This window comes from Caloenas nicobarica, chromosome 10 (genome assembly GCF_036013445.1).
Source record: "Caloenas nicobarica isolate bCalNic1 chromosome 10, bCalNic1.hap1, whole genome shotgun sequence".
NCBI lineage: Eukaryota > Metazoa > Chordata > Aves > Columbiformes > Columbidae > Caloenas > Caloenas nicobarica.
This window is the reverse complement of record NC_088254.1, coordinates 21274677-21299969: the sequence shown is the minus strand read 5'-3', so window position 1 is coordinate 21299969 and position 25293 is coordinate 21274677. Positions and strand designations below refer to the sequence as shown.

Below are 25293 nucleotides of genomic sequence, written 5' to 3'. Positions count from 1 at the left end.
CGTGTGTGCCGTTCCCTCTCTGCCACGGCACTTGTGTAACAGACACCCTGCGGATAAACCCACTCACTCAAACCAGGATATTTTGCAGTAAATTAAGCTCAATCTGGATCTCCACAAGATGTCAGCAAAGCAAAGTGCATGTTCACGGGGCTGGAAGCCCAGAGGGCACAGGGAGGTGGGGATGGTGAGTGGGTACGAGTGCCAGCAGGTCCTGTCCTTCTGCCCCATCTCCTGCCCACCTTCGTTAACCATCTCTGTTAAAGCCACCCCGGCACTTTGTTACCGTAGCCGTGCGAAGGTGTTTCCTATAACTAACCTTTCTGCCTACAGTTTAAGCCCATGGTTTAATAAAACTAACCCACTTATTTACTTCTTGCAGGACTTGGCTGTTTAAATGATGCTGTTTCGGTTTAAATTTTTCATCCTTTCTTGTGATGCTACTTTGAAATATTTATCAATTTGTTGTTAAGCTGGAACCAGATTGGGATTGATGTTTTCATTAGAACTGCCAGTATAAATATGATGCATTTCTTGATAAATTGTTTTGTTTGGTAAATGTGTTCATAAGTAAAAGTAAGGAAATAGATGAAATGTCTCTAAGCATAACAATGTGACCACCCAAGCTTGCCTTTCAGTGCTACAGCTTTCTGTTTTGTTAAGCCTTTGCACAAAAAAGCGTTGTGTAAAATGTTTTGGAGTCCTCAGTATGGTTATAGCACCTTGATTTCTAACATTAACTACCTTTTTCATAACAAAGTTTTAATTAAATGTTTCATAACTACAGGGGTTATTCTCATCAGTAGCTCTTATGTGTGTTTAAGGAAGAAACTGGGTTACAGACGGTGCATTTCTTGTGTTTTGCATTTCTCTCCTCATCTGCAAAGCAGCTGGACTGCTAGGAATTACTTTTTTAAGATCTTCAAAAAGATAACATTGTATTAATGAAATACTTTGCTTTTTTATCTTACATTTAATGCTAATAGTCAAGAGCTTCACACCATGATAATGTAGGATAGATTTCATCTGGAGATGTTCTATAACACCCATTACTCAGTTTTCTAACCTTGATCATCTCTAGCGTGTTTTCAGTTTCTTAAGAATCGTTATGGCTGCCAAAGTATTTTGTGATGACTTGTTTTCTTCCCAGATATATCTCAAGGTAGCGGCAGTGTACATTGTTTTTCCAATCCAAGCTACCACACTCTCTCATGTGGTGTGACTTCACGCTTCTTTACCAGTAATCTGGATGGAAACAGCTCCAGTAAGGTAGATATTACCCCACCCCGCTGTCGCAATGTTCTTATCAGTTCAAGGAAATCAGCCAAAGCGATGCCTGTTGGATCCTGTTATCCGCCAGCATTATTTAAAACTCCAACGTAGCAGTTCCCGACATGGCAGCTCTATCAGACACAAGTCTCTTTTCCCCTGTGTGTGTCTTCATAATCTGTGCGTGGTCACTGGAGTTGCAGCACATGCCTGTCTGGGTCAATAAGCCTCGGTGTCTTAGCAACTCTAAAGTATGTTTGCTTCTCAGGAAAGATAAATAACTAGATAATTGTCATTATCCATGAATACAACAAAAGTAAATCAATGAAGCATTAAGTCAGTAATCTAACTTTGCTGTATCTTTATTTCCCATATCAGCAGCCACACAAATTTCCTACTTAGACAAGCAAATAGATGCAAGAAGGGATCCAAGGTGCTTCTGAGCACTGGTCCAGGAGCTTTCTCAGAGCTCTGCTGTTATTTCTGCCTCTCCAGCAGAGCTATTCAGACCATATTGCTCGAACATCCAGGAGCACCTTATTTATCACACGTTGCTATTGATTCCCCAGGACCATTCATGGACTACACTGTGACTCAATTCACTGCTTTAGCAATAGATGTAGATATGGTAAATGGTAAGACAGCTCTTCCTTTGGAGCCTTAATAAGCTGAGGTGGAGCAAAGGATAAGGAGCAGAGGAAAAAGGAAATGCAATTGATTTCATCGAGGCTGTCAGCTTTAAAAATGATGGGACTTGCAGAGTGTGTCACCTTAATCCAAATGTAGCTCTGCTAACTGGAAAGCCATGAGAACAAAAGACAAAAAAGGCACTATTCTACGAGACAGGGTATGCAAAAATATGTCTTCATGTGCTCTTGTGAGTCATTTCTCGGTTATTAAAAGAAAATCTCATTAAAATGTAATAAAAAGGCTGGCTCCAGAGATTTCTCAGAAGTTTAGACAGATGTGTAAATATGCTTTCTGATGTAGATGGTCCCTTTGCATTGTGCATTTTTGGTCCCCAAATTGAAACTGCAAACGTTCATAATGTCAAATGTGGAATGAACACCATGAGTGTGGGTCTGGACCACTAATCCTGTTGCAGTAATTTAAATGAATTCAGAAAAGGTCAAAGCAAGCACCTCTCCTGGTTTCCCAGCCTGCAGTGCCATCTTGTCATGGTGCTACTTCAAATATTAAGCTGCTGAAAAGGTTTAAAACCCAAGTGATGCATTTGGACTCGCCTGGAAGCTGCTCACCCTGATGTAGGACTGCCTGTCAGTGGTCGGTCAGCAGCCTGTCCTGAAATATAGAAAAGAAAAACCAACGGAACTGGTATTTTCAGGGCACTTATCAAAATATATGGCCTGACTTTTCCTTTAGATCTGTCACCACCTTACTTATTCATGAAAATGCTTTGCAGTACTGAATAGCTGAGGATGGCCAAAAATATGCTGCTTCTGTCCATGCAGTTCTCCAGCCAACTAAGACAAAAGAGAATATAAAGCCCCTAATGGCCGCCTGAACGAGTTTCATTTCCAAATCGGTTTGTCTGGTGCCATTCCCACTTTCTGCAGGGAAATGTGCACACGTTGTACTTGGAGGATTCATTTCTTTACAGTGCCAGCTGGGGTCACAAAGGAACCGGCGCAGATGCAAAATGAAGAAAAAAAAATAAATAAATAAAGGCGGAGGAATCTCTGAACTGCTGAGCCGGAGCCCGAGATGTATTAATGTTGTGCTCAGAGGAGATGGTGCCCTGAGGCGAGGGGCTGGAGCTGTTCCAGCACTTCTTTCGGAGCTTGGGCAGAGGGACAATACAAAGACAGGGCCAGGGGACGTGCAGCCCCGCTCCGGTTTGAAACTTTCTGATATGCTCCTCATGCTCCTCTTGTCCTCTTCACTCTTCCTGTGTCTTATTTTGCCTTTTCCCTTGGTGTTCTCTCCACTCTGTTATCTTTCCTCTTTCCTCCCGTTTCTCCGTTCCTATTCTCTTTTCTCACCCGGCCATCCATCTCTTCTTTCTGTTTTCCTCCCTGCTCTCTCTGCTTTCCCCTGCCAGCCCCGTCGTGGCCCGGCGGGGTCAGCACACCAGGCGCAGCCGTCCCGCGCTGTTGGCTGCCCTTACAGCCCCTGCCGCTGTTCTGGGCGCACACGGCGGTGGGCAGGGTGGGCGAGGATGGCCGATAAGCAGCAGCTCAAAGGCCCAGCGTTGCACTGAGCACCGGTTTGTGAGACAAGGGAGCGGTGCCGAGCCTTCCCGCATCTCTTCCAGGATAGGGGGGAAGGTATCTCTCCTCTTTCCCCCTCTGCCAGACAGACATTCGGCCACTTCTAAGGACCCTACACATGTCCTGAGGGTAAAAACTTTGAAGCTGCTGAAGAGCAGGTACGAACGGAGGCATTAAAACCCTCCTGGTGTGTACAGGAGCGGTGAGCGGTGCCAGCGGAGCGCTCAGGCTGCAGCACACGCGGGCGAGAGCAAGTGGGAGGATAAGGGGGAGCATATCAGAAGAGACTAAAAAAAGGCTTGGCTTCTTTTATCTAGCATAATGAATGCTGAGAGGGAGTACGATTGCCATCTATAAATATGACGAGGTAAACACTAGGAGGGAGAAGAGCTGTTTAAGTGAGATGACAGAGCTGGCACAAGAACAAATGAGGATGAACTGGCCATGAATGCATCGAGGCTGGAAATGAGATTTCTAACATCAGATCAGTGAGATTTTTGGAATAGCTTCCCAGCAAGACTAATGGGACAAAGAAATCTGATAACCATTGAAATGGAGCTTGATCAGCTATCTAAGTGATTACGTGCCTGGATGTTTGCAGTAGAAGGCGGCTGGACTCAGGGGCTGAATTTTCAAAGCCTTTCCAGTCCTGTGTCCCTAAAGCCCGACCCAGCTGCCAGCAGGAGCTGGTAGAGCTGAGCTTTGCCTCTGTGCAAGGTCCAGGAGAACAGCTCTGGGGCTGAGGCTCCTACATCTCAGTGCAAGATACTAACTACCAGCACTTGCTGCAAGTAAATGCTCTTCCCATGTGAGTTAGCTTGCAAAGTCAGCTTGGGTGAAATGCTGGCCACACTGAAGTCAATCAATATTTTATTATACTATTAGTTTAAGTGAAGCCAGAATTTGACCTTTGCCTATTAGGTCCCACAAGTAGGTTTGGCCTTTATTCTTACAATATGTGCAGCAGCAAATAAGAAGTTACCAAGGGGTATCATACATGATCTCAAGTGAAATTGTGCCGCAGAATTACTGCTCCAAAATTTGTCGAAGAGGACAAATAGAGATACACACCTCCATACCTGTATCTTCACGTCAGAGCTCCCATTGCTTGAGTTAGAGAGTAGATTTTCAGCTGCTGGGGACCTGTTTTGCTCAGAGAGAGCTCAGTGGGACCAGTCACAGAACCACTCTCAGCACTTCTGCGCCAGCTCTGTATTTGAGATTTTGAATTGTGCGTGGATGTAGGAATATATCTCACTTTCACAAAAGGCTGCAAAAATATGTGAAAAATACTCTGTGTAAAGCATGAGGCTGCCACGCTGGTGTGTCACAAGCAAATGGAGGATTCTCGCCTTGTGCTTTTGCAGAGCTCTTAATTCCACCCCCACCCCCTGCCAAAGGAGAACAGCATTGCAGCTAGAGCCCGCGTGTTGCTGGTGTCTACACACATCATAAAAATCAATTCCTATTTGATGTCGTGAATTTTTAAAGCCAGTAGATTCACAGCTATTAAAGGCAGTTCTAAATTCTACCGAGGACTTCACATAAAATTAGAAACTGCGAAAGAGAGGTCACTGGAAATGGTCTGACTGGATGTCACCCAGCTAATAAAAAGGAATTCAACCACAACAACATCATTAAACTACCTGTGACTAAAACTTTCCCAAGGAAAAGGAAGACAGCAAATACAGAATCCCCACAGGGTGTTCAGGATGAGCATCTTAAACTGAGAAACATGGGCTTGGCCCATGCAAACCTGAAGGCAGCAATCAGGGAAGTTAATGGGAAAACTCTTCTCAGTTGCTCTCCTGGAGGATGAAGGTGTGATGGAGTGACTGCCAGCGCTTCCCTCGTCACCGGGGCTGCTTCGGGAACCTGAGCTGTGACACATGGCATCGCCACTGTGGTCTGTCCAGGCTTTCAGATGGGCAGACAATGACTTTGCTTTACTCAAGCAAGTATCTCATTGATCTTAAAGGAAAAGTTGCCAAATGTGAGGTAGTTTTAACCAAGTCGCTAAAATTACAAGCTAGGATTTTTACTGGGTAAATTTACTGTGAAGTATTATTTCCCTCCAGAAAAGCAATTTTGCTTCACACTAACAATGGAAGTATCTTCTGTCTTAAAAAAAGTCAACAAATTATAGTGTGTTGAGAAACGATAGTAGCACAAAGAGCTATAATCACATTTCTTTGTAATTACTGCATTCTGAAAAACTCAGGCATGTCCCCAAATCATTTCATTTAAAAAAAAAAAATCAATTCTAGCCCATAGCTCTTCATGCCGAATTTTAGGTTCGTGAGCTGATTTATAAATTGTGCAAAAACCACAGCTTTTAATAGAAACTCAAAGACTTTAATAAATGTCATCTAAGTGGTGCAGCTGGATTGAAAAAAATCAGCATTCGTGGTATTGCTGCAAGTTTTGAAATGAAGAAAAGGGCCGTGGGCTCCGCTGACGGTGCCGCGAGTGGGGCCGCGCTGATTTACACGGGGGGTTGTGGGGCCGGGAGCATCTGTGTCCTTCCACAGTCACCACATCACAAACTGATCTGCTTTTCATCCCCTTGTGTTTCTTGTTTGCTCCGACTGCCCCATCCCTCTGTGTACCTGCTGGTGGTGTTGGTCGTTTCGGTTTTGGGGGAGTACAAGGAGCTGCTGAATGATAAAGAAATGACTCCAGTGTTGTCAACGGGGACACACCAGACGCAGCCCGAGCTGGGAGCGAGGATGTGCAGTCACAGCCGCTGCTCTCAGGCAACGATTGCTCGAGAAATATTGGCAGCAACCAGCTTTATCAACTTTGTTTCTGCCCTGGGCACGTCCTTGAGGGGAGCAGCGGGTGCAGAGGTGCCTAATGAGCTGACGACACATGTTACCTTAGCGGGAATATATAGAGGCAGAAAATGAGAAGGAGCAGGACGAGGCACTCGATACCGCTGTCGCTGTGCTGCTGGTGTGGCTGATGTGAGATTCATGGGCTGTGGGGCCACAAGGGACCGTCACGATCATCCGGCTTCACCTCCCGCCCAGCGCCGGGCACAGAACCGCTCAGAATTAATGTCTGTGCCAAGGTCGGCGCTGGCGGCTCCGCAATGGGGCAGAGCCTGTGAAACGGGCTCCTCTCGGTGTGCTGGCATTCGTCTGTGTGTGTGCCTCTGTGTGTACTTTATATATGTGTACACGTGGAATGCTGTGATTCTATGTATATACGTGTGTGTATATATACACACACATCTATGTGCATGTGTGTGGTCGGTGTATTTGCGCTATTGTGTGTCCTGAATCTTTCTGCCAGGCTGGAGTTCAGCCCATTTGGAGCACAGTTCCCTGCTTTGCAAACGATGAAACCTATTTGTGTAAAAGCTTCAGCCGAATAGCTCTAAAAATATTGCACATTTGCTGGTAGAGAGAGAGAGAGACCCAACATTGTGTGTGTGTGTTTGTGCACAGGCCTTTCTGTCTGCGCCGGCTCCTGTGTCTCTGTGCAGTGCTCCGTGGTTTCTCCTGTGTCTGTTTAAGCCAGGGCAGATTACATTTGGTGTAAAAAAAAAGGCACATCAGACCGCTTTCTGCAGGCTGAATCAGTGGGATTCAACCAGCAGGATTCAGTCAGTGAGGGCAGGGGTTTGCCTCTGCTTCTCACGAATCTTCACGCAGATGAAACCCAGTTTCTGCTATGAGATAAAAGCTTCTAAATGTCAATACATGTAGTATATAGTGTTGTTGTCCTAAGCACGGTGCTCTTGGTGGAGAGGAGTATTTGCAGATGCTTTCCCCAGAGCTCAGGGAGAGGCTGCAGAGCTTTCTAGATTTATTCCCCATGGCCCAGCTTTGGGAAGCTGCAGCAGAACATCTGCCTGGCTGGAGCATCCTACTGCTCCCATTGCCCAGTTTGCAGAGGAACTTTTGCCAGAGGAGATTTCCTGAGCCTAAAGGCTTCTCAGGGCGGTCACCACCTGAACCAAGGGGCAGAGGAGCTGGATGGCTTCCCAGCCTGTCGCGGCTGAGTCCATGAGTTCCTTGAATTGAGAGAATTCTTGTAGCCATTACATCTCTTCTATCTCGATATCCAGATGTACTTGCAAACCCCTTTTTGTTCCGAACAGCTCCTGTCTGCATGCTTTATAGGTGGTTTTGCTCCATCCATCTTCATCAGTTATTTTGAAGCTGCCATCATGTCACTCCATCCACACAGGCAGCCGAGTTGCGGTCACTGGTTACTCGAGGAAATCCGGTATTTTCCAGCATGCTTGTGTTCATTGCTTGGTGAAGTGACTTCCCTTTGTGATTTTCCCTAATGCCAGTGAACGGCTGTCAAATTCCTCCAGATAACGAACCGAAATGGTGAGGCCAAGGCAGAAGTCATCTCCCACTTTTATTCATGACACCATGGGGCTGAAGGCTGGGGTGGGCACTGTCTGTTTATTCCAGCATTAACCCATTATCATACTTTTTGAACAGCTCAGTAACAAAATCCTTGACAGAGAAACTGCAGACTGGAGACCCTACACCTATCTGAATGAACTAGGTCAGTAATTTTTAAACAATTTAATCATTTTAGTAGACTTTAGAGCTACTCCAAATCCAAACCAGCCTTTTTAAAGGCCTTAACAATAATGAAGAATATTGGTGTTGTCTTTATTTCACAATCAGCCTTGCCAGTAGTGAAAGATTAAGAGTTGAAAATTGTTTCTTTTACCATAAAACACAGATTGGGAAGGCAGAGTCAATATTCATTCCAGTCTCCCTTCCTAGGTTGCTCGGTTGAATCACCATCTACTCTAGAAATGTTTTTTTAAGGGTGACCTTAGAACATTAACATTTCGAATTTGGGATTTTTTTTCATGCTTAATAAAGTTTAGGACTAAATACTGGCATCTTGATGGAACTGCGGAGCCTCTGGCTGCAGCTGGAGCGTGCCATACACCCTGTTATCTCCCAGTTAATGACACAGTGGCCGTTTTTCGGGCAATTTTGAGCCACCAGCCAGTGCAAACAAGCCAGGACTGAAGACTAATTGCCCTTTCTGAGTTTATTCTCCCTGGCTTCAGTTTTAAGAGGGTCTTCAGCAGCTCTTATCTCAAAACCCATCCAGATTTAGTGCTCTGGACGCTATTTGTTTTCCTATCTAAGCACTTGAAGTTTAGCTTGTCAGTGGCAGAAAGCATTTGCCCTTTGCTGGGATTACTAATATCTTACTGAAAATATGCACTGTGAGGGAAAGTGCAGTATTAAGTGGTATTATGGGATTTTTAAGGCCATTTATCTCGCAGCTCAGGCAGCAAAGGAATTAACACGAGGCCCCGCCAGGCGTCACATCTCGTCACTGCTCTCTTGGTCACACACCACAGATCAAATCTTCCCTGCATCAGGAAAATCACAAACCCGTCGAGCTTCCACGCAAAGCCTTTGCCATCATTATCAACCATCAATGTTTTCTTTATTATAAACTGCAGAACTGCTGCTGTGCTTATCTGTATGTAACATAGAGAGTGGGGGGTGGTGAGGATTTCCAAATTCTTCTTAAATGGAGTTAATTTTCCTTTTATTGTTTTACTGCTTTGCTCACTAGCTTTATTTGGTTTTATCTTGCGGTGTCCTGAACTCCTTGTGTGCCACGTTCGTTCGTGCATTTTATTTTACCAGCAGAAGCAATGCTAAATGCCTTGGCAGTAAGAATGACGTAGAAGTGATAAATACTTCAGCTAAGTGGGCTCCAGCAAAACAGTCACAATGTTTTCTGTAGCATTTTGCATCCCAGACACTTTTTTCCTTTTATTTCTCTTTGTTTCTTGCAAAATGCCTGTTTCACGCTCATTGATAAAAACAAGATTTTTTTTCTCTCCTTTCACTACCAAAAATTCTTGCTTATGCTGACTTTCATAATGTTGAATTCTTGCTCAGATCAAGGCAATTTTTACATGAAACTGTGAAATGTTTTCATTTCATGGTCTTCTGTGCAGTAAAAGCTACAGATTCCACTTACATGGGACATTTTCAGAAGAAAGTGAAGAATTTCAATTTTGAATTGTAAACATAAAATATAAGTGAAGCCTAATAAGGTCACATACGGCATGAAAGTACCGAAGAGTTAAGAGACATTCCACCTTCTCATCCCACTGTCGGCCTCGGCGTTCACGGCACGGATCCTCCAGCTCCCGTGCTGGAACAGCAGCCACGTGCTGTGCACAGCTGGATTCAGGTAAAAATAGTCAACCCAGCAGTGGACAACGGCTGCAACCCCACGAAATATTACACAGCAGATGTGTCAGTGAACTAAAGGGACTTAAAGGGAAGTTGAAGAGAAATTCAGAATGGATGGAAAACCCTCAACTCTTCTGGTTGGCTCCCTGGTTCTCCAGCCAGCGGCTCCTCCAGCAGAGACCGTGGTGCTGAAATATCTGTGGGCTTATTAGACATTGCAAGTGTCATAAATATGAATTATAATCAGGGGAAAAGAAATCGTAAGAATATGCATGTGAAAATGAACTCTGCCAGTCATCTTCTAAAACCTGCAAGCATAAGGAGTTCGTAATTTTTTTTTTTTTTACCTATGCAATGTGTTTCTGATCGAAGTTGGATGCCGTCCAGACCGGTCCCAGGCTGACACCTTCTCTATTCCGAGCTGCAGCAAAGCATCAGTGCTCAGGGTCGTGGCTGCGCTCAGGCTGGATGTGAGCATGCAGAGACTCTTCTGCTGGGGAAAACTTTGCTTCTCAACACCACGCTGGCTCCAGGCTTAGACTGCCCTTTGATTTCCCAGCTCAGGGAGAGCAGGAGAAGCAGCTGCTCCCAAGGAGAAGATGCTGAGTTGCTCGGGAGCAGTGGCCGGCAGCTCAGGAGAAGCCTGAGACAGTTTCTTGCTCAGCGGGTCGGTGGCATTGTGCCCTTTGCTGTCTGCTTGGCACCACAGCTCCTCGCTTCCGAGCAATGTATCTCTGTATCTGTGTCTAAAAGAGGATCAACAGGATGCTTTCTGGAAATGCCATGTAATTTATTTTGGTTGTATATCTCGTCAAGGCAATCACACAGGTAAAGGGCACACAAGTGCTTTAATTAACCGCTCTTTGCTCTCCTCGCTCTTGCTGGCTGCGCCTTTACAGCTTTGGGAAACACCTTTAGATTGCTCACGGTTTGCATCGCTGGCCTTTGCGGAGCCAGGAGTCATTCCTCAGACATTTTATTTGGAAAATTAAAGAAAGGTGTTCTGTGAGAGAGCAGAGAGAGGACTGTTCACACCAAGCAGGCTCAGGGCTGGAAGAACAGCCCATTTCAAACCCCACCACGGTCCTTATTCCAGATGCAGAGCCCCAGGTGCACAGATCAAGGAGACGGAGCAAACGAAGGGTGAGAGCAAATCCGCCTGATCCAGCCCCGGCCTCCCAGGAGGAGCACAGCTCAGGGCTGCTCGCTGTGCCCGATGCTGAGAAAAACTAGTTAGTCTTAACTGAGGACCCAGCGTAACTCCTAAGCCCTGCGTGTTCCCTCTGGGATCCCTGGGGCTCTCTTTGAGCCTAACAGGAAGAAATTGTGTAGAAAAACATGAGTCTTATGTATGTGTATGCATGGCTATGTATATATACTAGATATACATACAAGCATACACATATAGATCCACTGTACATACACACACAGTGGATCTTACCAGACTGCACGTGTTTTGCAGGACTTCAGTCGTCAGGTGTGTGTTCTTTCCAGCCAGGAAATGCAAGGAGCAGAACAAAGCCCGTGTTTTTCCTGCTGGCACATTTGCTTGTGGGCTTCAAACATCAGTTTGTCAGGCTTTGTCAGAGAGATGGTCATATCTGTCCGGTGGAGTTGGAGTCTAGTGGTGAGCACATTTGCACACGTGGTTCTCGTGGACGTGTGCTTGAGAGAGCAGAGTTTGGGGACTCTGTGGCGCCAAGAAGGGACAGCTTTGTCACCTTTGCTGTGTGTCACTACCTGCTCAGTGCAAATCCCCCTCGTTCCAAGGAGTGGCTTGTCTTTGCATTTTCTGTTCGCTGTCTCATGTTGCAGAACCAGAATTGTTTGCCCCGTGACTCATCTCTCTTACTCAAGTCCGGTCCGCATTAAGCAATCACACAGTCCAGCTTCTCGCTCTTATTCCAAGCAAGTCAAAAATCTTAAACCATCTACTGAGTTTAGAAAAGGTTGTTTTGCTTCTTAGTTTGAGTGTTGGGCACAGCGGGCTGCAGACAAAACTGGTTTTATCTGTAGTGTCTTTTTCAACAGCAGTCCTCAATGCAGAGACTAAAGTGTGATTTGAGACATCTTGAGTGTCTCAAAGCGGCATTTATTCCAGAGGACCAAAGCCACAAAGTTTGATTTAGAGCTGACTTCGCATTTTTCTCAAAGCCAAGAGATGTGGAAAAATATTTCCAGCTGAGATTCTGACTTCACCCCAGCAGACAATTTAGCTTCAAACTAAACCACCTTCTTTCAGGGGGTGAGTCTGGAAGTGGCTCAGAACAAGTGGTGGAAAACAAAGCAGAAGGTGCTTAAACCGTTTTGGGGGGCTCATTTGTGGCCAGAATGGAAAGAGCCCAACACAGAGAGTCAGTCGTGCACCGCCAGCCCTTGTCCTCCGCTCTGGGCTGGACACTGAGAATCAAAGGGGTTTGTCTTTGATGTGCCAGTAACACATTTCTCGTCTAATTCAGTGATTTTCCTTACTTAGCAAAAAAACGAAGCTGTCATGGAAAAGGGACCGGTACAGCATCGCTAGTGGTGGTGACAGCGTTTTCTGTAGAGACCAGAGGACAGCCAAGGACAAATATCTGGGAGACCTCCGGGACATACTGTTTGCAGAGCTCTTTTACCAGCATAACTTAGTTACTCGATTGGGAATCCCATAAGCCACAAAGACATTTCTTTCTCAGTAACCAAATTTGTGTTGATTTTGCTAGTCAATAAGAAATATTAGACTCTATAGTTAAAAATATTTAAAGGCTTATATTAGATTTTCCTTTTCACTGGCATCTAGAATAATTTGCAGGAGTGAAAATGGAAAAGGTTCCCATCCCCTTCTGTCTCAGCAAGTCCTTATGGAGCCGCAGAGGGCAGAAGTTTTTGCTGTTGGCTCTGAGTTCTCGGCTGCTGCATTTTCAGACTGTTGTAGCCACTCACAGACAATTGTCACATCAGTTATTGAACTGTGCGAATTTATAAGCAAAGTCATATAAGAGGATTGTACACACTTCAGAATCTAAGATTGTGAATGAAATAACGTACTACCTAGGAATGAATCAAAGCCTAAAATTAGTCACAGACTAATGTGATGCAACCTGCAGACTCAGATTGGAAAGGCTGTGTTTTAGGCTTCCTTTGCTGATCCACCATAGTGTTTCAGTAACAAACATATCAGAAGATGATTTTTTTTTTCTGTTCTCCTGATGGATAGCTGTTCTTGGTAATAAGCAGTACCCCGCTTCAGGAAAGCTCTCCCTTCCAGGGAAGCTCTTAAGCATATGCATAAATGTAGGCATGCCCGGAATCCCCGCTAAGCCTGAGTGCATGCTTACAGCTGAGGATGTGCATAAGAGCCTCCTTAAATGTGGGCCTTGATGTACAATTGAGACGAAAGAAGTCAAAGTAATCCAATTTACATAAATATTTATTTGTTTTCCATTATATATCATTTTCATGCAGGTGCTTGTGGGATGGATAGACGTCAGAACACATACATAATGGAAAAAAGCTTCAAAGGTATGGTATCCAGTGCCCGCAGCCACCCTGGCAAAGAGTTTGAGGAGGGTGTCGTAGAAGAGGTGAGATAGGAGCCCCGAGCACCGGGAGAGCGGCCGTGCAGGGACAGAACAGCGACTACCGGCGGAACCCGCCCGCGCGGCTCGGCTGGCAGCGCTCCTGACTCCGAGCCACATGTCTGGGGCCCATAAATGACGGATTTGAGTCTTTGCAAGGCTGTAGGCTCCTGCCTCAGCAAAGCGGCAGAAGACACAAAGGGAGGGTTGTGTGTGTGTATGAAACTGCGGGGACAGGAGGTGCAGCGGGAGCGCTCTGGCCAGGGAAAGCTCTTTTAGGACCTCTCAGCTTTCTGGTGGCGGTTGCCGATGATAAACTGGTGCGTTTGCCTGCCAAGTCATGGCTCTGTAAGGCTCCTGGCCATCCTGAGCTTAAACAAAGCACTAGCAAACAAGCTGACCCTGCTCTGTAGCCCGTGCTGAAAGAGATTAATAGCAGAGCTTGAGAAAAGCCCTCGCTCAGTACATTAACTCGTCACACCAGCACGAAGCAATTAATGGCATTGACTCTAGGGCAGTTCCAAAAAAGGCTCAGGGATGAGTCATGAGCACAAGGCCCAGGGATCTGAGATTTCAGTTGTCCTCCAGGTTTATGTTCAAAATATTCCTGTTGCGTATGGACTCAGCACAGCTCCAGACTGACCAGGCTGGGCTTTGCCATGTGGAACTCGTGGTCCAGAAGCTGCAGCGAGGGGTCTGACTCATTCAGAACAGGCAAGTTTCAGGCCCTCGATCTGAATTCAAGGCTTTGGTGTCTGCACACACCAGCTGGCAATGTCCCTCCAGCCGCCGAGGGGGAAAATGCTGCTCAGCCTCTTTCCGTGACGTCCTCGAGCTGCTGTCGGCTGAATAACGGGGGAAATGGGACCTTCACACAGGGCTGGTTTCCAGACACCCACTGGTCTGCTGTGGCCGAGGTGTTACGGAGCAAGACCTCTATCTGAACTAACAGGGAATATTGAAAGACAGTCTATATAAAAAGCAATAACCAGCTCATAGCCAGGCCTAGACAACACTAATAACTTCGTATCTCATGTTTGCAAAATAAAGTGATACAATGATTGCTAAAATATGACCTTACCACACAGAATCACAAAACCAAAAATCCAGGACCAAGTCTTTCTTGATAAAGCTAAATTTAAAATATTTAAAGGGTTATGTATATATATTTGACTCAATCCACTGATTTCAGCTACTTCAATTAATCTCTTATTCAGAAAAAAAAAATCTTATAGTATAGCTAGTTGTTTTCTTTACATGGAACTATTAATTTCAAGATAAGTTTAAATGAAATTACTGTGTTGACAATGTTAAAAAGCTGCTTTAAACACACACAGTAGGAATTCCCATCCATAGACACACTCCCAGAGAGCGGGGCACCAGTGTGAACGAGAGAAAAAGAATCACACAGTGACAGCGAACTGTGAAACGTATTTTCTGCTGCTGCATATTTTGTTTTATATTTAGGACCTGAGCCATTTTCTTGACATGTTGATCTCCTTATGAATTGAAAAATCAGGCCTAGGAGCCGCGCCAGGCGAGTTGATGTGTTCTCAGCCGCGGGCAGGCAGGGCTGGCGCTGGCAGGGACGGGGTGCCGGGGACACCCCGCGCTCCCCGGGGCTTCTCGCTATCTCACCTGCAGGTCCTTAGCAGCTGAGATTTCTCAGAAGCATCTGCCATGGGTGGCTGAGGTTTCCGACAGCCCGCTCCGAAGGCGATTTGCTGGCTCTCACGGCACTGTGGGCGCGCTCAGTCCCAGGTGGTCTCCCAGCAGAAGGAGCCGGGCGATGTGCCGATGCTCCGTGCGCAGCTCTCCTCGCCCTGCCAGGTTTTGCGTTGGCCCTCACCAGCCAAATTCATCTGAATGATGGAGAGGAAGCATCTCCTAAGCTGGGCCATTCAGATAGATGAAAGGAAACAGCATCAACCTCAGGGGAGGTTGAGGTTGGATCTTGGAACAATTTCTTCCCCCAAGGGCTGTGGGGCATTGGAACAGGCTGCCCAGGGCAGTGCTGGAGTCACCATCCCTGGAGGGGTTGGACACACGGACATGAGGTTCTCAGGACATGGGGCAGTGCCAGGGCTGGGGGAACGGTTGGACTTGATGATCTTAAGGGTCTCTTCCAACCAAAGTGATTCTATGATTCTATAATTCTACGATAAAAGAAACTCCGAGTCCCAAACAATTGGATTCTGTCAGTAAAAAGGCTTACCAGGCAGGTGCTGTGTTTTTATAGACTTTGATGCACTTTCAAGGTGATGTCTTCTCCCATCAGTATCTCTTAGGTCTGACTGAACAGACACAAGGTTCTCAGAGCAGTTTATTTCCTGTGCGTGGTGTTCAGTGATGATACCACTTCTGAGCTTTTCCTTGCAGCTGAGTCCTTTTCTATTTTTTACGCTTTTTTTAAAATGAATGCTGATGTACTGGTGGAATAACATGACCTCAGGCACTAATATTTTAAGGAAAAAAAACCTTTGCGCGATACCCAGCAAAACCCCGGCAGTTAGAAACACTAAGGCACTCACCGCAGGGGCTTGGTTCAGTGCGGTTCCTTTGTTTGTTGTACAAGAATGTGTCCCCACAACTGTGTCACACTGAAAAGCAGCAATAAGCTGTTGCAGTAGGACTGTCCCTGCAGCAGCAAAAGTTGGCCAGGATAATGAAAGCAGCCAGAAAGGCACGCTACGCTGAACGCCATCCATAAATGTGATTAACCAGTAGGAGGGCGTGTTTTACCTGCGTACATCATATTTCCCTAGCACTTCAAATGTGGCAGTAGGTACCGAGGGTTGTCATTAATGTGCCAGAGGAAATTCAGGGCAAGAGACAGGAACCTGGTCTTTAGGAGGGACAGGGACATTCGGTAACAAAAATAAAATTTCCTTCAAAGATCTGGTGGTTGGTATCCAGGCAACACAGAAGACAGGGACTCCAAAATTAGAGCATATTTCCCATATTTCTGTAGCGTGAACAGCTGATGAAGGAGAGAGCGAGGCCCAGCGGTGCTGGGGGCTGTACCAGGGCTCGGGCTGAGCTTTGCAGCCCCAGGAGAGCCCGACCCCGCGGGGACGCGCGAGGACAAAGAGGCGATGTCGCCACAGCTCCTAGTGGTGAACAGGCTGAGAACGTCTAAATACATCTGCTCTGGGTTCAATTAATTCATGGAATGAAATTTGACAATTGATGCCAGACTTTTTAATTATCCCCAAATTACCTTAATAACGAATTAACTCAGATGCCTCTGCATCCTTTAGAGTTAAATTCTCTGCATTCTTGCGCATATTGTGTCTTGTGGGCTAATGGTTCCCTGGTGTATCGCACATTACCGAACATACGCTGGTGCTCCCTAAATTATATTATATCTGGAGCAGAGGCTCTAATCCCTAGCTAAACACAGAGTTCCCATTTACATCAGCGGGAATGGGCTCTTAGCTGTGCTGTTTCTCAATATCTGCTGGGAAAAGGCAATTGCTGGGAGAGGCCAAATGAGTCTGGGCAGAACAAGTGGGATGTCACTGGTTTTCCCTGGGGAGGGAAGGGCTGGGGCTGCCTGGGAGGTGCTGCCAGCGCTGGCAGCAGTGCAGGTGAATTTTAGCTTGGGCAGATAAAAGTAGCTGAGCTGGACTTAATAAAATATAGAATGTGCTGGTATTTTTGCCTGTGCCAGCTCTGGTGTGCCTACTCCCATAACCAATCCAGCATCTACCTGTGTGTTACAGCACCACAGGAGCAGGACATCTCACTCGTCCTCCTTTTTTGCTGTAGTAGCCAGCGGTGTTTTATAATCCAGATGTTATGAATCTCAGCCCAGCTCTGTTTTGATGTGTTCCCTCCCAGCCATGGTGCTGACAGGAGGTGCTTTGTGGGGGACTCTGAGAGCTCCAAAAGCCACACACCCCTATTCACGTTACCCATTTTGGTGAGCTCCTGCCTTTCACCCCATGAGCAACATGGCTTGAGGTAGAGAAGCAGGTTTGCAACAATCCCCCTATCCCCTCACCCCAAAATTTAGTGCTGCCCAGGTTCTCCTAATGAGCACCACCTACTCCTAGTAACCACCAGCAGGTGTAACCTGCTGGCAGGTGGAGCTGATCCCTTCTTTAACGCAGAATTAAACAGCCTCAGGGCTGAGTCTCTGTCATCGGGGTGATGTCCCTGAAGCAGTAAATGCTCCTGCATCAGTATCAGCTCCAGCAGCTTCCAGCATGAGACGCTTCACCCATGTACAACCTTCCCAGTTACTGAAGTTCATATAGCACAGGTATTTTTAGCCTAAAGGTTTTAATTTTATTATAGAATCTGTTAGTTTTTGTCTGTTATCTCCTCACCTTTAAATGCTAACGGATCCTAAACTGTATGGTACCTCAATTTAAGTCATATATGTAGCAAAAGCTAATGACATTGAGCTTGCTCACCTGTGGAGCCTTTTGTCTTGCAGTTTTGCTCCATCACTTGTTGGATGGACAGGACGGGACAGATTTTCACTGACTTGCCTGTACTGGGATGGGGCTGGTAAAGCTGGAGGGTAAACCTGCTGCCAGCAGCTGGGAAAGTCTGTGTTGCTTTGGTTCTTGCCTCCTGCGATGTACCAAGACAAATTGGTTTTGTTTTGAAGCCAAGGCATTGTTAATCTCTCCTTGGCTGAAGTCAGACGAGGAGTTTCTTAATTTTATTACTAACTAAAGGTTGCACTGATGCCAGGGCCTCTGCCAGCCCTTGCGTCCCCGAAGGTCCCAGCGCGGTCCGCCTGGTTTGCTTTGCAGCGGAGCTTCCTACCGAGCTGGTTTCGCTCACCCAGAGAGCTGAGGCCTCTCAAGACTTGCTTGTCTTGCTGAAATTAGAGCACAGAAATGCAATATTTTTCTGCAGGGCAGGACCCGACACCTTGCTCGGGACCATCCCCCAGCTGAGCCAAGGGCACCAGGCACAGGGACACACGGACACACAGACGCAACCCCAGAGCTGAGTTTTGCACCACAGAGTGAAGCAAACACAACAAGCGAGTTAGCAGGATGGGGCAGATAGGCACAGAGACGAGGTTTGTAAAGGAGAAGCGATATCTTGTTGTCTGTCTATTTCTTAACCTGAATTTCTCTTTTTGTCTCCCATACTAGATAGCGGGGGCAGCTGGGATTGCAGCTATTTTGCAAGTCCCGCTATTTCACCGGGAGTATTTCATATATACCAGGATCTGCCTTTGTACTGTAACCCAGCACAAGAAAATGCCTCATCTTTCATTGCATCGCTCTAATTCTAAATTAATGGCACTGCCCAGCAGGATGCACACAGCAGCAATGGCACGTTCTTGAATGTCAATGTTAAGACCTATTTATTCTCTATTGTTTTCTTTTTTTATTTTTAAAGCAAGACTGGCACTGTACCTTGCAGCAGGCTGGCAAACCCCAGCCAGGGTGACGGACAGGAGAGCCTGGTGGTTACAGCCCTCAGCCAACCTTGTTCTCCCCATGTTCACCTCCGTCACCATCTCCTGCTTTCTCCAGCCTAGGGGAGAGGAGCAGGAGATGTACAGCAATGGGAGGGGAGAAAAAAAAAAAGGCAAAACAAAATCAAGGTTCAGACGGAGGCTTGTGCCCCCCTGTGGAAACCCAAGTGTTCCCCGCTTGCAGAAGCAGCCTCCTCCCAGTCTTAATGGCAGAGGGAATGTAAAGAAGTTGGTTTCTCCTGGTGCTGGATAAACCCAGAAACTGGAGCTCTCAGAGGACACACACGCATATGCTGCACTGGTGCAGTTCTAAGCCTGCTGGAAATGTTTTGCATTCAAACATAAGGCATTTGATGTTGGCCAAAGCCCCCGGGACACTAACCCTGTAGCTGGCCCAGCAGGCCAGGAACCGGCAGAGCTGATGTGCCATGGCCAAGTGCATGGGGCTGCGGGATTTAAATCAGCTCCATAGGAGTTAAGGGGAGGGAGGGAAAGGATTGCCACCTCAAATTAAATATTGCCGTAAATGACAACTAGAACCTTTTACAGGAAAACCTTTGGTATGGAGCAGGTTTTTATTTCTTTCCTGCTAGTGAGTTGTGGATGCGATGGGCTGGACGCACCCAGAGCACACGCAGCGGGTGTCTGTGCTGGATGCTTCAAGGATCTGCCTGCCCCCCCTGCCCCCTGTCCCCCCACCCTCCTGCACAGGTTCATGTGTGATTAACCTCAGCAAGCTGACACCCCTAACACACCCACTCTGCTCTTGTTTTGCAGATTATATGAAAGAATCTGTGTGCAGCTCCAGCACTTGTTCTCTGAACAGCAGTGAAAACCCATACGCCACCATTAAAGACCCCCCCATTTTAACATGCAAACACTCCGAGAGCAGCTACGTGGAAATGAAATCACCTGGTCACAGGGAGTCCCCGTATTCAGAAATGCCAACTTCATCAACCGCCAATAAAAACATCTACGAAGTTGGTAAGTGGGGTGGGCAGCACAGGGTCTATTCCAACAGTTGGTGTTTTATTGTAGATGCCAATTTATATATTATATATGTATTTTTATTGTAGATGCCAATTTATATATTATATATGTACTTTTTTTTTCCCCCCTCCTTTCCTGACATAAGTAGCAGGGACCTGGCACGATGCAGGGAGGTGCTGGCTGTGGGGGAGGTTTGTGCATTAGTGTGATTTGGATGTGGATGGGGCCTGCGGTTCCCTCCTTATGCTCTTGATTTATTTGCCACCCCTGGAATAGTGTGTGTTCAATTTTGGTCACTGCTATTTAAAAAAAAAAAAAAAAAAAAAAAAAAAAAGTGGACAGGCTGGAGAGGGTCCAGAGAAGAGCCACAAAGATGATCCAAGGACTGGGCAGCCACAAAATGAGGAAAAGCTGAGAGAACTGGACTTGTTCAGCCTTGAGAAAAGAAGGTTTAAGGGAGAACACATCACCATATTCCAGTTTGTAAAAGGTGGCTACAAAGATGAGACTCCCTTTCTACAAGCAGGAACATGGAAAGGACAAAAGGCAATGGGTACAAGTTGCTCCTGGGGAGATTCTGATTGAAGACAAGGGATATTTTTCACTATGAGAACAATCAGCCACTGGAATAATCTCCCCAGGGAAGCGGTGGACTCCCCAACATTGGACACTTTTAAGATTCAGCTGGACAGGGTGCTGGGCCAGCTTGTCTAGACTGTGCTCTTGCCAAGGAAGGTTGGACCAGATGATCCTTGTGGTCCCTTCCAACCTGGGATTGTATGGTTCTGTGGTAAGTGTTGGTCTGTTGAAGAAATTATCTGCAGGGCTTTGGGAACGACCTGCACTTGGATCTGTTGGGTGTTTTTCTCCCTGGTCTGCCCCGTGTTCTGCAGTAAAGCTGCAAGGGGAAGAGATGGGTTGGGAAGCTGATGTTCTGGGCTTGTGCTGAAACACTTCACTCGTTTGGTTAGTGCTGCTGGTTACCGCAACCTGGTTTTCCTTGTTTCCCCAGAGCCCACTGTCAGCGTGGTCCAAGACGCCCGCAGTCGGAGTGCCAGTTACCTCCAAAATCCATACGACCTGCCTAGGAACAGTCACATTCCTAGTCACTACGACCTCCTCCCCGTAAGGCACAGCCCAACGCATGGGCCATCTTGGGACAAGCAGTCTTAAAAGGATGAACTTCACTGGCGCACTGTGCTGCAAACACGAACTTCGAGGACACAAAGAGAAGACAATCCTTTTCTGTGCTGCAGGATGCTGACAGGACTTCAGATTCTCTTACAAAAGGACCTGACATAACACAACATCAGCTTGGGCCAACTGCTACTGCATGAGGTTATTTATAAAGATTTTTTTTTTTTTTTTTTTAATGGGTAATGGGAACTAACGAGAACCTCCTCCATGCGTGACCGGAGTACCTCACCCAGGCAGGTGTCTACGTGCTCCAGGCAAAATCTCTCCGTGGCATGTATTCTAACCCTGGCTTTGCTGTAACGTAAAACACAAAAACATGCTAAGCAGAAGGACTTACAGATGTACATTTCTACCAGCTGCATCAAGAAACCTTTTACTGTTAGGAATGTGTTGACTAGGAATACATGGGAATATAATTTACATCTTTGTCATGGAAATGGACATTTTTCTGAACAAAAGCAGGGAAACTCGCCGTTTCACTTTCTGGAAACCTCATTTCCTGCCATCACCATGTACAACATGTGCAGATCATGCTTGGTCATTAGCACCGAGGTTTTCATCCTTATATTCAGTACCAGGGTATTTGTGTCGAGGACCATTACCAGAGACACATTCTGTGCAGTTTTTAAAAATGTAACATCTCGGCAAATGTCCACTGATCTTTGCTAATGACTTGAGTTTCTCCCACCAGATCCGTCAGGTGCTGTAAACTGACGCACCTTCCTTTACTTCCCTGGGACCCTGCAGGTTTGCGCAGACTCACCCTGGTTCAGTTTCCTTTTCTAAAGCTGAGACACGTTGGCTTTTCTAGACCACCTCTAGACCATCTTTACAAACCATCTCATCCTGACTCACTCAGCAGCATGCCATTGGTGACACCCTTTAATTTGATGTGCATTACCATGTAGTGCAACTTTATCTGTTGATGATTTTATCTGAAATGTCATTAAATTGAGCTGAAACTGGGTTTTCCTTTTCAGCAGCTGTTTGTGAAGTAATTATCAAGGGGTTTGCCCATGGTAATGTTTTGGACTAAGCCACCATGATCTTTTTTTTTGGTAATCTTTATTGACCTAGAAAGTAGAATACTTGCTGTTAAGCTGTTCCTTGTAGATTTTGAGCATGAAGTAATATTGATTCTAAATATGTAATTTTATTAGGCAAACATGGAAATAGCAAGTTGATTGCCTCTTAAATATAAAAAAAAAAATCTGTTGCACATTTGCCAGCCTGATGGAAACAGAAGAAAACAAAACCAGCACCAATATGTTTGTTGAAAGCATGATCGCTTGTATAAGCTGCTGGGCCAGGGGACTGTGCAGAGGAGCTCGGCTCAGGCTCAGCCCAGGTGCTGGATTGCTCTGAGCATCTGTGTCCCTGCAGCAACACGCTCGTGCCAGGGGCTGCTGGAGGAGCCGGGACCCCGCCGGGGTCTGGACCCTTTGTGCAAAGGCCGAGCTTTGCATAGACAGTGGAGCCAAGCCCAGAGCTCCCCAGCTCCCAGAGCAGCCCGTTTTCCCACTGCAGGATAACGCACCAGTAGTTACACGAATGCTGCATGTGTGCATGGGGGGGGCCGATCAGCAACTGTAATTTTCTTTTCCAGGAAAGCCTTATTTGAGATGTAAGTAGTCAACTATTTTTAGCACCAGTAGGATTATATTTTATGTACATGACAAGAAAGACTTACCTCAAAAATACCAAGAGAAAGGCAGTTCAATAAGGAATACTCTTGATCGGGACCCACCTTGACACCCAGCACAAGCTGCCTCAGCTGCTGCCTGGCCCGTGTTTGTGTGTGTGTTGCTGTAAAGTTGGCAATGAGACTCCAGAGAGCAGAGATGTGCTCAGTTTTTTTTCAAAGCTGGATTTTCAAACCAAATGCAATGATGTGCATAGAGCTTAACAGGAAAACAAGCAAAGTGTGTTCTTGTATATTAGCATTAGCTTAGGAAATAGGCACCAAAATGGCAATACTTTTTTAAGGCAAGACAGATTTGTAATATATTTGTTCACTGTGCAAAGGTATTCTGCCTTGTACAAAATAAACTGAATTTCTCTCAGTGTGTATTTCTCAAACATACTCATTTGCAGATTAAACTTCCAGCCTGTGTTCAGCTCTTAGTTCTCCAGGCCATGGGGCCGGTCACAAAGGGGCTGCCCCCAAACAAAAAAACCCCACAGGATTTCTCAGAAATTTGCACAGAGGAGGATACAGGGCAGCAGTTCCCCCACTGCGAGGACACGCAGCAGCCACCTGAGCAGGCCTGACAGCGCTCCCAGGAGCCTCAGCAATAAATCAGATTTGAAACAGAAACTCCTTCAGAATTAAGACACCCAGGCAGCACCGCGGACTGCTATATGGTGAAGCTTTTTCACTATTTGTGCTCCTTATGTCTAAAAATCTTGTCAACCAAAGCCCAGCATGTAATCTTATTTGACAAGCCACACTCAATAAGCTATTTAAGTCTGGAAATTCATCAGGTTTGAACGGATAAAATAAGTAATTCTGGCTTAATAAAAATGTCTTTAAATCAGCACAATTCCATGTCCTTTCTGCTTAAGAGTCAGAACCTCGGCTCTCCCCAGACACCGGAACCACTGCAGCTCGCTGCACAGCCTCTGCAGTAAGGTTGGGACTTTCAAATATGTAAATGATGGCGAAAGCTTTTGGCAAGTAAAGCCAATTTTGCAGCATTATACAGAGTTCTCAGCTCATTTCAGGGCCCAGCAGCAGTGTCTGTTATTATAATAAGTTTTCTCCTACCGGCAGAGAAGAGACACCAACTGCAGAAGACATGATCAACCAGCAGTAAAAAAAATCCCCAAGTGCTTGGTGAAGCCCCCGCTCATCCCAGGAGTGTCGCCCAGCACAGGGACAGCTGGGATCCACGCTGTTTGGTCAGGAAAAAGCCGTACAGAACCCCGGAAGAGGAGGCAAAGGCTTGAACAGGTAATAAGTGACATTTCTGTACATAAACCATTTGATTTTGCTTTCAAAGCCAATGGCTCATGAAGGCTTTACAAACTATTGCATGGAAACTTTACTTTCCATGTTGCAGCAGTGAGTACAAAATGTTTTTTGCACAGCATTTCTAAGGCCTATTTTAGGATTATTAAAGTCTGGTGGGAGGAAAAAAAAAATAAATCAGAGTTCTTACTTGGTCTAACAGCACACGTGGCCATTTCACAGCTGCTCGGGACTTACACACAGGCCTGTTTGTTGTGAGGCGAAGGAAGCGGCACGTCCGACACGCAAACGCTGCGCGGCTCAGCCTCCCCCAGCCCTTTGTGCAGAGGAAGCGTCCTGCATGAAACCGTGCGAAATCCAAACCTCTCGCAACAGCCGAGTCGAGCTGCCTGCTTAAGTGAATCAGAAAAGGAAGCGAAGAGAAACTCATCCTGCATTTCCAGTTGATAAATTTAGAACTTGGCTGGTCTGGTAAATTTGGTTAATTCCAAAATATGCTCCAGCCTGACCGGAGAAAGTGCTGCAAGAACAGCTCCCGCAGTCAGCAATGTGGAAAACAAACAAAAAACCACCACCAGAACAGGTTTGTAAAAGCCACTCAGGGGTTTGATTAGAGCAAACCCACAGACTTACCAGAGCGTAAAAGCTTCCTGAAGCTGCCAAACTGGCTCTGAACCACAGCAGCAGCCCCAAAACGCTGCAAGCCTGGTCTAAGTGAAGAAAGCAACTGTGTTCCACAAACCTTTCAGTTCTCCTTCTGGCGATACTTCCACTTCAGCATCTTCTCCCAGCCTGTTGCAACAAGTTTACTGGGTTCCAGTAAGTAAAAATGTTCATCTCAAATCCCAGTTCTCCCAAAAAGTGCACCCAACACCGTACTGAGTCGTCCCCTGTAATTCTTTATTAGAATCATGGATGAATATATTTTAAATCAATCTAAAAAAAAAATAATGCATTGAAGTACAGTACATGCATAAAATACAAAGAAATTTACAAACAGATCAAAATAGCATCTTCAGAACTAATACCAGGAGGAGAAATGGATTAAAAAAGAAAAAAAAAAAAGTGACCGACTACAGCAATGCCTTCCGTGTGCCTTACACATCATGAGCACCGCAAGACAGAAAGGTTGGGTACGAAACGCAGCTGGTTGTGCCTACCCAGATTTGGATGTTCCTAGTGAGTCATATCAGGGTTTGAGAAACGTCCCCTACAATCAATTTACTTCCCTGTAACTGTATAAATAACTGCAGGCATTTATACAACAAAGAGTTCTTTTAACTAGTATAGAACTGCGGTGCCTGTAGCCCCCAGATCTGGGTTTAATGACGTGTTTGGGAGTGGCGCGTACCGAGCGATACGACAGAAGGCACCGTCCACATGTCCTGAAAAAGCAAATCAAACAATGATTTGTACTGAGCGA

The 25293-nt window shown here is 46.0% G+C and overlaps 1 protein-coding gene across 1 annotated transcript in view; it reads left to right on the top strand.

The window, feature by feature from the left end:
- Positions 1–20875, top strand: part of MEGF11 (multiple EGF like domains 11) — a 257722-nt gene extending 236847 nt beyond the window's left edge. Inside the window, exons 22-26 of the mRNA XM_065641517.1 lie at positions 1148–1266; positions 7961–8027; positions 13151–13207; positions 19490–19696; positions 20715–20875. Coding sequence (XP_065497589.1) covers positions 1148–1266; positions 7961–8027; positions 13151–13207; positions 19490–19696; positions 20715–20875 — 611 coding nt within the window. The remainder of the gene's footprint in view (positions 1–1147; positions 1267–7960; positions 8028–13150; positions 13208–19489; positions 19697–20714) is intronic.
- Positions 20876–25293: the final 4418 nt, after the last annotated feature.